General features: G+C 47.6%; 1 protein-coding gene across 3 annotated transcripts in view; it reads right to left on the bottom strand.

Annotated features, from left to right (window-relative positions):
- Nucleotides 1–15,252, bottom strand: part of FMNL1 (formin like 1) — a 125,105-nt gene that overhangs the window by 49,316 nt on the left and 60,537 nt on the right. The window contains exons 5-10 of one of the 3 annotated variants that reach the window (XM_088654992.1): nt 12,064–12,147; nt 9,272–9,409; nt 5,507–5,635; nt 4,228–4,336; nt 3,030–3,106; nt 1,747–1,840 (exon numbers count right to left, since the gene is read on the bottom strand). In XM_088654992.1, the coding sequence (XP_088511118.1) occupies nt 1,747–1,840; nt 3,030–3,106; nt 4,228–4,336; nt 5,507–5,635; nt 9,272–9,409; nt 12,064–12,147 (631 nt within the window). The remainder of the gene's footprint in view (nt 1–1,746; nt 1,841–3,029; nt 3,107–4,227; nt 4,337–5,506; nt 5,636–9,271; nt 9,410–12,063; nt 12,148–15,252) is intronic. The other 2 variants (XM_035135503.3, XM_088654991.1) reach the window with 2 other exon arrangements.

The following is a 15,252-nucleotide window of genomic DNA, read 5'->3' on the forward strand; positions in this document are numbered from 1 at the left end:
GCTTCTGACTTCTGAGGGTGTCATGCTTTATTCCTGAACAAAATATGAAAACACAACTTACACTTCCGCCTGAAAGGGTCTACCTTTACAGAAACAAAAGCAAGAACTGCCCACAACATTTAGAGGAGCTCCAGCCATAGCTGCCAAGTACCCCGTTTTCTCCGGGAAAACCCCGATTTTACTTACCTTTTCCCGGTGGTCCCCCATATCACTTCGTCTCCCGTTTTTCTCCGTTATTTTCTCCTGCCGGCGGCCATTTTTTTTTTCCGATTTGCCCTTCTATGGGCACCAAAAATGGCCTCCGCCGGCTTCAAAAGTCGCATCTACGCATGTCCAGAAGTGCATAGACGCGACTTCCAGTGTCGTCGTCGGCCATTTTTGGTGCCCATAGATGGGTGGGGCGACACCGGAAGTTGCGTCGACGCACTTCCTGACATGCGTACAAGCGACTTTCGAAGCCGGCGGCGGCCATTTTTGGTGCCCATAGAAGGGCAAAGCGACACCGGAAGTTACGTCGACGCAACTTCCGGTGTCACACGGCTGCCGGTCCCGGATTCTGCAGTCCAGGACTTGGAAGGTAAGGCTCCAGCCCTGCTGTTCTTGCACAAATCACTGTTTTGGGTCTTCATCCTCTGAGGCCAGGCTGCCTCTATGCATTGGGAACGACGGAATGATTGAATCACACAGAATGCAAACTCAATGTAGGAATATCGACCCCGTGGGAAAGGGCGACTGGAACGAGGCAAAAGCCTGAGCACTGAACCGTGCAGAAACCCAGTGGATGGGTCTTCTTTGGGCTGTGCTCATAGGACTCTTTCACTACAGTAGTATCTTGGTTCTCAAACTTAATCCGTTCCGGAAGCCTGTTCCAAAACCGAAGCATTCCAAAACCAAGGCGCTCTTTCCCATTGAAAGTTATGCAAAACGGATTAATCCGTTCCAGACTTTTAAAAACAACCTCTAAAACAGCAATTTAACATGAATTTTACTACCTAACGAGACCATGGATCCATAAAATGAAAGCAATAAACAACTGCAGTCACACAATCAATCCATCAATCAATCAATCAGTAGCTGAACTGGGTTCCTCACAGTCACAAAAACAAAACAAAAAAGAGCCGCAAAAACAAAAACGCAAAATAAAGGCCCTTCCGGCATCGCCGGAGAGGGAGGTTGCGGGCAGCCACGACCCTTTCATGTGCCGGAGGGATGGCTGCCATCCCTCCAGCCATAGGCTGAGCCCCGGATGCGTCACACCCGGTGCGTCCAATCCGGACGTGCCGGGGGCGTGGCTTGCGTCCTTAAATGGAAGCGCGCGGCCGGGGCTCGGTCTCTTTGTTCCTGCCCCCAGCCGCTAATGCCAATACCTCTCTACAATCCGTAATCAATAAAGTTGTGGCCTTTTTATGCCCATTAACCTTAAACACTGTGTTCTGTGTCTTATTCATTCGGGGGAAGGTCGGGGTTTCGCCACGCAAATAGCAAATACAGACAGACCTCAGTGTAACACTCAAAACGGAAGCGGGGCACTCAAATCAGAAGCATAACACTCAAAACGGAGCACGTTGGCTTTCGAAAAAAGTTTGCAAACCGGAACACTTACTTCCGGGTTTGCAGTGTTTGGGTTCCAAGTTGTTTGAGTACCAAGGTGTTGGAGAACCAATGTACCACTGTATTTGATTGACTTGCAATCTTGTTGCACGCCAGAAACCAGGCACCATTGAAAGGGTTATGGAGCTTACAAACCTCTTTGAAATTGTCAAACGCAGCCAGGATGATGTCGTGTCCCCCTCGGACCAAGCAGACAGCCGCCAACAGCTCCAGGACGAGGGCTTTAGTCCTGCGAGGAGGAAAGCAGTGAGGTGAAAGGACTCCCAAGTAGGCCGTCGTTCCTGAAAAGGGGCTGAAGGGTGTGATGGATTCAAACGGCTCAAGAGAAACTCCCAAGTTCGGGGCAGACAGGTCTTGTGGGGATGGTGAAGGTGATGGGTTCAAGGGTTGTCATTTCCAGAAACACGAAGCACGGCTGACTAGCTTGAGCCTCCTGGATTAACTTGCTTGGTGGGGACATCTTCTGCGGCAAATTGGTGGGCCTGCTACACAAGGGTTCGGACTATGCTACCTTTCCCTCCCTCTGTCAACTGTATGAGGGAAGTGATGCGTTAGGTGGCATGTTTGTGGGCTATATAAAGAAAAACAGATGATGAACGGCAAGGGGGTTAGGAGAAACAGCTGACTAGGGAGGAGAGTCAATAGAAAAAGGAACGAGGAAGGCCACAGGCCGCAACCACAGCTGGGAGTGTGGGGGGTGGACAGTAGGAGAAGAGAACTGATGCCACGTTTTGTGGGCATTTCTTGAGCCTTTCAGGGTCCCTTTGGTGGGAAAAGCGGGGATAAGGGACAAGCCAGATATGGCAAACTGCATCTCCCCCATTAAGCAAAGCCTGGGAACTCTAAGTGCTAATAAAAACGAAGAGTATTTGGCCACACTTTCTGAAGTCAGGCATATACTGTCGAGTGCCATATACTAGGGTATTACAGTTTTTTTTAAAAAAAATCCTCTTCTTGATTGGGAAAAAATTATGCTGTTCACACCCTTTCTCAACTCCCCATAGCATGCCTTCCATCTTTCTGTGTGTGGGTCCTTTTAAATGCATCCAAACATAAAGGGAGCGGATTCACTTCTGCCAGCTGCCTGATTGGCTGCTCCTGCAGGCCAATCAGGTTGCGGATTCACTTCCACCTGGAGTTGGATTGGGTGGCTCCTGCGGACCAATCAGACTGCTGATTCTGGATCCTATTGTTCTATGATTCAGATCAGTAGTAACAGTGCACTGTTAACATGCGAAGCAATTGCAAAGAGAGTCCAGTTCCCTCACTATGAAACATCCTACCTCGTACCTAGGATTTAGAAAACAGGGCATTCCACTTTGGAAGGTTCCGACCCTTAAGACAGGCCTGGGCTCCACGCATCTCTCTTTTCAGAAATGAAGAAACACACGTCCGGAAAAAGAGTTCCGAGTCCTTACCTGGGGTTCTTGTTGTTGAGGCTCAGTGTGATTTCGTTGACACAGGCTGGGTGGTTCATCACGAGGCTGAACCCGGACTAAGGGAAAGGTGAGAGAGGGTGTTAGCAATCCGAGTTGAGCTAGAGGAAATTGGGGACTGGTGAGTGAAGGGAGGGAGAAGAGGGTTCCTCTCATTCTGCGGAGAGTCAAGGACTGGATTTCTTCTCAAGCAGGAGCCTTGTCATATGAACATTGGCCATGCTTGTGACTTCCTCCCCCCCCCACTTCCCCCACTGCCAAATGTTTTGAGTATGGACCTGAAGGAGCATCTCCACCCCCATTGTTCAGCCCCGGAAACTGAGGTCCAGCTCCAAGGGCCTTCTGGCGGTTCCCTCCCTGCGAGAAGTGAGGTTACAGGCATACCTGCCAAGTCCCGGACTGCAGAATCCGGGACCGGCAGCCGCGTGACACTGGAAGTTGCGTAGACGCAACTTCCGGTGTTGCTTTGCTCATCTATGGGCACCGAAAATGGCCGCCGCCGGCTTCGAAAGTCACGTCTACGCATGTCCGGAAGTGCGTAGACGTGACTAAAAATGGCCGCCGCCAACACCGGAAGTCGCGCCTACACACTTCCGGACATGCGTTGACGTGACTTTTGAAGCCGGCGCTGGCCATTTTCGGTGCCCATAGATGGGCAAATCAGAAGGGGGAAAAAGGCCGCCAGCAGGAGAAAATAACGGAGAAAAACGGGAGATGTAGTGATATGGGGGACCGCCGGGAAAAGGTAAGAAAAAACGGGGGTTTCCCGGGGAAAACGGGGTACTTGGCAGCTATGGTTACAGGGAACCAGGCAGAGGGTCTTCTTGGTGGTGGCACCTGCCCTGTGGAACGCCCTCCCGCCAGATGTCAAAGAAATAAACAACTACCTGACTTTTAGAAGACATCTGAAAGCAGCCCTGTTTAGAGAAGTTTTTAATGTTTGATGTTTTATTGTGTTTTTAATATTCTGTTGGGAGCCGCCCAGAGTGGCTGGGGAAACCTAGCCAGATGGGCAGGGCATAAATAATAAATTATTATTATTATTATAATAATATGGACACCATAATAGGCTGGACACCATACTTTGGGACTTTGGGGCAGAAAGTTGCAGGGAGCATGGCTCCAGATGTATATGTTTCATCTCGGGTCCAAAGGTTTTTGTCCCATCGCCCATGGTCACCTGGTAATTCATGATGGCACGGAGACACATGATGCACACATGGACATCATCCCTTTGGCTGACGATGCGCGAGTTCCTCAGCGCCTTCCTGCTGTGTGCCAGATTGAGTCTGAGGTAGGGAAAAATGGAAGGAGGGAGGAAAGGGGGAAGGAAATAGCTGAATGAGAAAGGACATCAGATATCACCCGACAGTCAAGTCCAACAGCATAAAGAGAAGCACAGGAGCAAGAAATTGGGGAGCAGGAAATTGGGGGGTAGGGCAGGGGAGAGGATTAGGCTGGGCAGCAGGATTGCAGTACGAGAACCCTTTGGGTCTCGGGTCACGAGTTCAAATGCTGAACCAAAGATGCCCAATGAAAAACAAACTCTCTCCAGTCTGGTTTTCAGGACACCACTGTCTTTAGTGAAAAGGCCACAAGGATCTCAGCAGGCCATGGGAAGGTGAGCTCCAAATTATGCTTAAAATATAACATTCCATGATAAGCTATTAACATGGTTATGGGTGCAGCGGAATATGGAAAGTGGCAACTTTGGGGGGCCATCCTATTTTTGTTATTTCAAGTTGTTTTATGTTATTTTTTAACGATGCGTTATAAATTGCCATTGCCCACCCCGGGAACTCAGGGTGAAGGGCAGGTAATAAAATAATAATGGAGATAAGGATCTTTGTGCCGAACATGGTAGCAGTTGCTCTTCAGATCCTGAAGATCTGAGTTTCTCAGTCTCAAAGTTTCTAGACCTCAGTGTGGAAAATAAAGCCGAAACACACACATTAAACCTTTAAAAAGCTGGAGGTGGCGATGTCTCAAGGGGGTTTCAGAGACACTTCATCCTGACCTGGTCCCTCCCCTATCTCCGTTCCATGTCCCCTTCCCACTGTTTCTGTACAACTGCTCCAATTCCCTGCACACAACAATGAAAACTAGAGCCAAAAGCAACAGCAGCAACAACAACAACAACAACAGCAGCAAAGCAAAAAAGTGCCGGAACGTGGTTATGCAACCGACAAAAATAAAAGCATGCAACTCTCTGCAGGTGTCCGGGGTTTACAAAATGCATTCCATTTACAGAGCTTTTTTTAATTTTTTTTAAAAAATTGGGAGTTTACAAAAATGGCCTCCCTGCTTCGAGGGCTCCTAAAGTTCGGTATCCGAGACCGCCTGCCAAAATGAAGACACAAGCTGAGGAGGGGGAGAACATGCCCTTGGCCTAGACGAGCCTATGCCCTCCGGCCGCATTCGCAGGGGACGTTTCTGGTTAGGTTTGGGGAGAGGCTCACCGCGGTGAGTAGGAGTTGAGAGGAGGCCTGGGCTTAGAGTCCTGCTCGCTCCCGGGGGCGCTGGAGGAGGGGCTGCTTGGGTGGACTTGCTGAAAGAATGTTTGGATCTGCTGGTTCAAATGGCAACACCTGAAGGAGGTGGAAGATTGCAATCCTGCAGGACAGGAGGGAAAAATAGGACGCTTCAGGTGGACGCTTCCCCCCCCACCCCCCATTGCCTCCCCCAAACCTCAGTGGGGAAAGTGGCCCTCATGGAACCACAGGGGAAGACTTCGCTGTGGCTGAAAAAAACAACAACCCTGAAACTGTTTCAGCAAACCTAGCAAGTGATCGTGGCTCGTCGCTGCCCACCTTCCTGACAGAATATTGTTCCTTATGTTGTGTTCCTAAAATTAAGTTTCCTAGGATTGGAGGCCCTGTCCGCACTAGGCATTTAAAACACTATTATACAGGGTGATTCATAATGAAGTGTAGTTTCCAGGTGCGGTAAGACAGTAACAGGCGACGACACGGACCACAACTGCAGACCTTGAGGTAGATGTACTCATAAAGTTTGTGTTCTGCTACTGAGGGAAGTGACGCGGTCAGGCAAAATGGCTGCGTCTGCAATGGAGAAGGCGTCTTGTGTTCTTGAACTGAGCAAAACGGAATCTGTAACTGTCGTGCAATGGCGATTTCAATCACGATTCAGGGGGGAAACCTCCAAGCATTAAAAAATTGAAGCTACGGGCTGTTTGTGCAAACTTAGAAGTCCTGAACGACCGTGTGTATCGAAAGAAGTCGTTGGTAGTGTTTGCACCGCCATTCAATGGAGCCCAGGAAAATCAAGGTGTAGGATGAGTCGCGTTTGGGCAGAAATGGATTACCAGTTTGATGTGTGTGTGACAAAGGGTGCACACACAGAACATCTGTAACTGCTTCTAAAAAAAACATTCCCCTACAATTCTGTTACAGGAAACATAAGATGTATTACATTCGTCTTCTTTTTATAGTGCGTTGAAACTGTATACTTCATTATGAATAACCCTCTACAGTGGAATCTCGGCTTTTGAATGCAATCCGTTCTGCAAGACCGTTCGACTTCCGAAACGTTCAAAAACCGAAAACGGAAAGCAGAAGCCTCAATACAGTCGGGAAACTCAAAACAGAAACTGTGTAGTATATTCAGCTTCCAGAAAGCGGAGCAGTTAGTTCCAGGATCGGCGTTCAATAGCCGAAACGTACGACAACAGAGGCGTTCGACAACCAGGGTTCCGCTGTACCACTTTAACCTTCATTGCTTCCCCCAAAGAATCCTGGGAAATGTAGTTGGCTAAGGATGCTGCTGAGAGGTGTTAGAATGCCTCTCTATTGCCCGCCACAGAACTACAATTCATAGTCAGCGGTTCAACAATCAATCTGCCCAGGGAACTCTGGGGAATGTAGTTTTGCAAGGGGAACAGGGGGTCTCCCAGTATTCTGTGAAATTGTTAAAGTGGTCTAATGGGGCTTTAAATGTATGGCGTGGATTATGGCCAGAGAATCTGACCTCAGGGGCCTTCTAACTCAATAGGCTGCCAATGTAGGAAATCTATAGCCAGCGCTTTCCCGATAAATGGCCATAAGAACTTAAGAAGAGCCTGCTGGATCAGGCCAATGGCCCATCTGGCTCAGCATCTTCTTCACACGGAGGCTAATCAGATGCTTATCGGAAGCTCGCAATCAGAACCTGAGCACAAGAGCACTCTCTTCTTCCGCTGTTTCCAGAAAGTGGTATTCGGGAGCCCACTTCCTCCGACTGTGGCGACAGAGCACATCCATTGTGGCTAGAAGCCACCAATGTTCTCCATGAATTTGTCTTACCCTCTTTCAAAGCCGCCCAGCCTCCACTTCCTGCGGGGCAGGAACTCTTTCCTCTGCAGGTTGTCAGGCAACAAACAGGCCCAAGGATGGAAAAATCTTTCCTTGTAGGGCAGCGGCAACCCCCTTAGGCCAGTCATTTCTAGCTGTTCTGAGGGCCGCCCAAACTAAGCTGCTTCACATTAAGGCCCTTAAACCACAGAAACAGACTCCTGTTACTCAGAAGGGCTGACTTTCCCTCAAGCCTATTTGCATTTCGTTGCTGCAGTTAGCAAACGGAGCTCTGAAACCTAAGGCCTCATCCCCTTCCGGCCCCAGAGAAAAAGAGCATCCATTTTGTTTTAATCTCTTTAGTGGAAGTAGAACAAAACGGCCTCTTCTTTTACCAACTCAGGCACCCTCAGTGCACACCTAAGAAATACAACCGCTAGCACAGAGATAGTAACTGATGCCTCAATTTATTATTTGCCTCTTTTTTCATTAATTCTTTAAAAAAAACACCAAGATGGCGGCAAGAGGCAGAGCAGGTCTTCCTTCCCGACATATGGTTCATTGGGCCACTGCATTTCTCGGCGTCCATCTTTTCAATCTTACAAGCTCAGACTACAAGCAAAGCTGAGCGAGCCCCTCTCCCCGCCTCCCTGCCCCCGAGGATCCCTAGGCTGGGTACCTACCGTGAGCCGTCGTCCCAAGGGGAGCGTGCAAAAGAAGCACGGGGTTAGAACGAGGGGAAAGAGGAAAAGAGGAAAGGCAGAGACAGGAAAATGCAAGAGCAGGGAAAGGAAACCAGAACCTGCCGTTTGTTAGGCCACAAAAACCACCCAAGGCCACTCATCAAAATCACTACAGGGTAGTTTGCTTCTAAGGTCGTAATAGACTGGGAGAGCTTAGAAACTGAGGGGTGGGTTAACTTGCCTGATGGTTGTGGAAACTTTGTAGGATTGAGGGCCAATATTCTGGGCTCATAGAGAGGGTGTTTGTGTGTGTGTGTGTGCACGCATTTGCAGGCCCCCAGATTCGTCAGTTTATGACACTAAATTAAAACTCAGCCCCTGGCTGGTAATATATGTGCATGAACATACCGTGTGGCGTGCGGGGAGCACATGGCTATTCAACATTGTGGAAACTTGCAATCTCATGCTCCAGGGTCTCTGTATAAGAACTGCTAAACTAGCCCAAACTATGCTGGAGACAGGAAACATAGCATAACTAAAGCACCAGTTGCAAGCTTTTCTTCTTCTTTTTCTCCCTAGCTATTTCCTTATTTACCCGAAGGAAACTTCTGTTCCCCCCACCCCAGTCGAAGTGATTTGGATGCTAAATACCGCCGATATTTTTAGATGGAGATTTCCACACATCAGCTGAACACCTGACTGAGAATATGGAAGTGCCCTTGCCTAGGAAAGACCTTAGCGGTCAGGCTTGCCTGAGGTAGCCCTTCTTCAAAACTCAGTCCTTGCTTTTTGCCCTGTTTTGCCCAAGTCCATATTATAGCCTGAAGACCCCTGGGACTACAGCCTTGCTGGAGCTAAGCAGCTCTAGGTCTGGTTAGTGCTTGGATGGGAGGTCACCTGGGGACTGCAGGTATACTACCTCGGGTCCCACGATCAACTGAAGAAAATAAACGCAGAGCAGCCGATCTGCCGCTGCAACGAGAACAGCTTCCCCCCCTTTCAACTTTTCATTTTGCAGACAACGCTCTCCAAAAAAGAAGCTTCACACTGGCGAAACCCAACTCGGGTTTCCAACTTGGCGTTTGCTGCGTTCGTGAGATTTCCCTTTTGAGACGTTTCACTTAAGCGTAGCTTTAAGTGAGGTGGGCAAGAGAATAAATGCGAAAATGCCTCTTCTCCTGGCGCCACAACCTGTGTCCCAAGATACGGGGGAAGCAGTTCAAGAAGCGCTTGCCAGTGTTCGTTCTGTTACCTGACAGTCAGGTGCCTCGTTTTGGAGGAGCCCTGCGTAGGGGAGTTGCTGCTTCTGCTGAGGTCCTCCATAGATCTGTCCAGGGCCTTTCCCTTGTCGGACCCAGGGCTCCCATTGTCAGTGCTGTCCATATCATACCTGGAGCCACACATATAAAAATGGGCGTGCGTCAGCAGGTGGGCGGAAGGAGGCTTGCCAAGCTGGCGACACTGGAACCGAGGCATCAAAGCAGGGCTTATATAGGTCAATAACTATCCTTATATAGGTCAATAACTATCTAATGTTTCTCGAACTCGGGTCTCCAGCTGTTGTTGGACTACAACTCCCATCCTCCCTAGCTAGCAGGACCAGTGGTCAGGGATGATGGGAGTTGCAACTTCCGGGGCCGCTCCGCCCATGTGTGGGCACCGGAAATAGGGCAGAGCAGCACCGGAAGTCGCTTCTACGCATGTCCGGTGGCCATCTTGGTGGTGGCCGCCGCCATGCGGCTACTACCAAGATGGCCGCCGGGCATGCGTAGAAGCGACTTCCTGTGCCGCTCTGCCCTATTTCCAGTGCCCACACATGGGCAGAGCAGAACCCAAAATGGAGGCTCCCTGGCAGGTAGGAAATCCGGAGGATTTCCGGGATTTTTCTCCATTCGGGAGAACAGCGGGAAACGGATTAAAATCCGGGGGTTTCCCGCGAAAAACGGGATACTTGGCAGCTAAGGTCTAACAACAGCCGGAGACCCACGTTTGAGAAGCACTGGGTTTTAAGCATTTAATTTCCACACTTCCCCCTCTCCCTTTTCCTGCAGGTTTCATGAATTGGCGTTCAAACTCTTATCTTCCTATCCGACAGAGCAGAAGTGAAGTTGCTCTCCATGGTGCTGATAGAGTTCCATTATGACAGTACAGTCGTACCTTGGTTCTCAAATGCCAAAAACCTGGAATCTTCCGGTTCTCAAACGTTTTTCAGAAGCCGAACGTCCGATGCGGCTGTCGGCTATTGTTTCCGGGGTGCCTGCACCAATCAGAAGCTGCGCCTTGGTTTCCGAACATTTTGGAAGTCAAAGTTTGGCGCTTTTGTTTTTGCTATTTATTTTGCGTTTTTGTAGCTCTTTTTTTGTTTTGTTTTTGCGACTGTTTTTGTGACCCAGTTCAGCTACTGATTGATTGATTGATTGTGTGGCTGCAGAAATGGGTAAAAGCCCCCTGCCCCCAACTAAACAAAGACTATCATCAGTGCAGATAAGAGAAAAAAATTAATTTTAATTTTTATCATCTACAATACTGTCTTACTTTATTTTATAGTACATTGATTATTGCTTTCATTTTATGGATCCATTGTCTCGTTAGATAGTAAAATTCATGTTAAATTGCTGGTTTAGGGGTTGTTTTTAAAAGTCTGGAACAGATTAATACATTTTGCATTACTTTCTATGGGAAAGCGCGTCTTGGTTTTGGAACAGACATCCGGAATGGATTAGGTTTGAGAGCCAAGGTACCACTGTAGTTAGCAACACTGGAAGCTGCCTTGTGCGGAGTCAGAATCACTGGCACATTTAGCTAAGTACCGTCCAAACTGCCTGTCAGTTGCCCTCTGGGGCTTCGGGCCCTATTATCTCCCAGCCTTACCCGGAGAGGCCGGGAATCGAACCTGCCTGCAAGAAAGATGCTCCACCACAGAGCCTATGGCCCTTCCCCATAGAGTACAGGATTTCTATTCAACTGCCTTCACGGACTTTGGCCGCTCCTAAAATGGGAAGCTTTGCTAGTCACAATTACAGAGAAAACTTGGAAAATGTGCAGGTGGCGTTTGCTTGCTGTTCCTGGTGGCTAGCAGAAGCAGAGTTGATTATGCAAAACAAACAGGTATAAATGCTTAATTTTAGCAGAATGCTACGTAGGGAGTTCTTGTTAGACTGAGGCCTGTTTGTTAGTCCCTCATTCCGCTCAAGGAGAGCGTGAAGGAATTATTGACTGGGTTAAGTGAAATCTCTTCCAATTCAGGAATGATTCCTCAATAAAGTTATCAATGAGTGAAGCACAATTGGTGCTCTGACCAAAAACTCAGGGGTTATTTCAAAGACACGGGAAAAGGAGAGAATAAGGAAGAAAACATGGGTTAGATTTCACAGAGCAGAGCCCCTTTCCCTTTAAGAGGACAGCTTAGCACCCAACTCCATATATAAAGTAAAGTTTGTAGCCAAAGAATTGTGAAATTTAGTTCTGCGAGGCCCTAGCGGAGTTTAAGACTTTTTCCAAAAAGCACGCCTGTCTTGCTAAGCTATGTAGCAAACCACTTTGGTAACTGAGGGAAGTTTCATATCAGTTTGCAATATTCCCATCCCAGTCTACACATGCCCTATTGGATAGGTGACGGGTGTTCTCTGCTGGACTGGGGCTCACAAAAACAAGGCTAGAAGCTTCGCCTGGGATAGCAGCTCCAACCCTCAATTCCCGATGATCAGGTTGCGAATGGCACCACCGATATAGTCAAAACAGCGCCGCCCATGGACAAGAGGGAAGAATCAACAGGCTTGAGGGAAATATGGCATTTGCAGAAACATGGAGAAAAATAAATAGGGGGTGGGTGGGTGGCAGGAGAACGCTCCTAAACATCCCAGTGGGGTTTGAGCATGCTCAACAGCCACAGAAAAGTAGTGGGTTGATTTGTGGAGGCAGAGCGAGTCGGGTTTTCTGGGACAATGGAATTGTGGGAGTAATCCACGCTGCAATATTTTGTTGCAGGCCCCACTAGTCCTGACTTAACCATCACTTTCCTACCAAGCAGTGGCAGCAACTTACGAGACAGAGCACTGGGCAAAGGCGAGGTAGTCCACCAGCACATCAAGTCCTTTGTTTTCTTCGTTCAGGAATTCCTGGACCCAGCTAGGGGAGGGGGAGAGGAAGAATAAGCAGAATTTTTGGGAAAAAAGTAATTTTTGGAAAGAGTATCCTACTGCCCTTTCCCCAACATTTGAGATCTGCCTCATCTTTCTCCAGAATCCCCTTCCTGGTATTTTCATCCTGCTTCTTTCTAGACAGAGATAGACGCCTCTGTCTTTTAAAAACAACAACTGCCGATTAATATATTATTAATCCTTTTACAGCCCGTTTCGGTGAACTCAAGTGCTCCAGGCTCCTTCTCGCACTGATTCCTGCAATCCTTCAAATCGGCTGCAATTAAGGGAGGCTTTCTTTTGAGTAGACACCGGATAGGGTTTGTATTATCGTCCCATTTTCCAGATGGGAACTAAGACTGAGAGTCAATTCAGACATTCGGGGGGGGGGGGAAACATACTCTACAGTCATTCTGAGACCATATCACTTTAGAACCTAGGTTTTCACATGTCTGTCGGCTCCCTCATAACAAAATCTCCCTTTTTTTACATGGGTTAACTAGCAGGTCACGGAGAACGTTAAACTAGACACTTGAATCTCTCTCCCTTTCAGGGATCTGTGAGCCAGTAGAGCACCCAAACATTCTCACCTTCATTTTGTGCTCTGTAGGGGCTATATCACACCAGAGAATTCTGGGCATTGCAATTTGTTAAGGGTTGGTGGGAATGGTAACTCTGCGAGGAGTGCCCAGCATTCTCTGAGGGAAAGAACACACTTCAAATGTGCTTTAAAAGCAGGGTGTGCTTTTAAGATAGCCTTAGATAGATAGATAGCCTTAGCTATCTGCCTGTGGTGGGTAAGAAATGCCTCTATTTATTGTTTATACATACATGCATAATTTTATTTTATTTGTATGCCAGCTTTCCAGACTTCAAAGTATGCTCAAGGTGGCTTACAACATGGAAAAAACATACATAACTGTAACTTAACAAAAGTAGGCTTGAGCAAAACACCAAAATATGAAACCAAAGTAAACAATTTCCACATAAATCGCAATTATCTAAAATAAAGGTACGCAAAACCAGCATCAACAACAGTAACAACACCCCAACTCCAATTTATGGCTACTTTTTATCACATTGATAATGCTAATGATAATGGTGAGAATTTTTATTATTTATACCTGCCCATCTGGCTGGGTTTCCCCAGCCACTCTGGGCGGTTTACAACACATTAAAAAAATGTTGTAATTGTGAATGTTTTTCATGTTGGAAGCTGCTTTGAGCATGGTTTGAACTATGAAAAGGTGGCATACAAATAAAATTTTGTGTGTGTGTGTGTGTGTGTGTGTGTGTGTGTGTGTGAGAGAGAGAGAGAGAGAGAGAGAGAGAGAGAGAGAGAGAGAGAGAGAGAGACCATGCTGACTGGTATGCTTTTTTACTTTGTACTGCCCCCTCCCCTGCTGTGCTGTCAGAGACCAGTCTGAGGAGTACAGCTCCGACCAGGACCCTGAAGCTGCCCAGGAACAGTAGAGATTTGGAACAGTGGTTTGCAGAGGGGCATAGTTCTGAAGACAAAATTTGGGACGAATGGGGTGGGGTGGGGAGAGCAAAGTGAAGAAGAACCAGAAGAGAGAGCTAACAGACTCTCTCTCTCCGGAAAGTGTCCAGCCTATCAGTCCAAGGTGATGTAGAGCAGATAAGGTGGCTACACAAAAAGCACAGTGGTTGTGAAATCAGGTTGCAAGGTGGAAACCTTAATTGGGAACACCGTCATTCCAAGAATGGCTGCTTTGTTCTTTCGCTGTGATCATTAAAGACTCTTTAAATGGTAAGAGACACTTCTCACTTTGTCCTGCTTATCTATGGCCGAAGTGGGGAAGGAAGCCCAGTCCCCGAAGCCTCACATGTGCTCAGTGATATTCATGGCCAATTTCCTTCCATGCAAATGCTTATTTATACTCCCAATCACAAATAAAGCCCATCTGTGTGATTTCACCTATTAGCTAAAGTGCAGGCTCCACTTACACAGCAAACAAGTGCTAAAAACTGGTCTGGTGAACAAGGCACTTTCTTCTACCAGAAAACCAAATGTTCTGTTGCTGGGGCAAAATGGATTGCAATTAGCATACACATGCAAACTTTTTCCTCCATGCCGCCACTGGCTGTGGAATTATCTTTGGTATGACCCTTTTTTCACATCACCATGAAAACCTTTCGCTGGCGTTTTCATGGAGAGATCTGGTATTTTTACAAGCACCCGGGAAAGTGGCTGAAAATTCATTTTCTCCCCAGGACATTTTGCCACACAGGAGCACATTGAGAGTGGTTACAAACATAACGTTTGGAGATTTGGGGATAAGTTCTATTAAGGGATTTCAAAAGCACCTCCGTGCAAAAGTGAAAATTAAACAGATCCCCACAGAAAAAGCGCAACCCTCTTAGCATATGCAGCTAGAAAAAGCTGCATTCAACATATAACATTTCCACCTGGAGGTGTTCAAATGATTACTTAAAAACAAATCCACCCGTATGAGTTTCAAATTCCAGTCATACTTTGGATCCTGAATGCCTTGCAAGTCAAATGTTTTGGCTCCCAAACGCCGCAAACCCAGAAGTGAGTGTTCCGGTTTGTGAACATTCTTTGGAACCCAAACGTCCGAGGCAGCTTCCAATTGGCTGCAGGAGCTTCCTGCAGCCAATCGGAAGCTGCGGCTTGGTTTCTGAACGTTTTGGAAGTCGGACTGACTTCTGGAATGGATTCTGTTCGACTTCCAAGGTACCAATGTATACGTTGACAATGGCTTCATCAGCAAGTATCCCCCAGGTTAAAAACAACAGCAACACAGTGGCTGTAATCCAGGCATCCCCAAACTTCGGCCCTCCAGATGTTTCGGACTACAATTCCCATCATCCCCGACCACTGGTCCTGTTAGCTAGGGATCATGGGAGTTGTAGGCCAAAACATCTGGAGGGCTGCAGTTTGGGGGGGTGCCTGCTGTAATCTATCGTAAGTCAGTGGCTGGAGAAGGAATTTCAACACAGATCTTCCAGGGTTAGGAATTTTCACACGGGCTGCTGGGAATACCCAACAAGAGGCTAGTATTTGTCATTTGTAAATGGTCTCAATGTGGGACAGAAAACAAAGGAGTTA

Source organism: Zootoca vivipara, chromosome 12 (genome assembly GCF_965207765.1).
Source record: "Zootoca vivipara chromosome 12, rZooViv2.hap1.1, whole genome shotgun sequence".
In the NCBI taxonomy this organism is placed as follows: domain Eukaryota; kingdom Metazoa; phylum Chordata; class Lepidosauria; order Squamata; family Lacertidae; genus Zootoca; species Zootoca vivipara.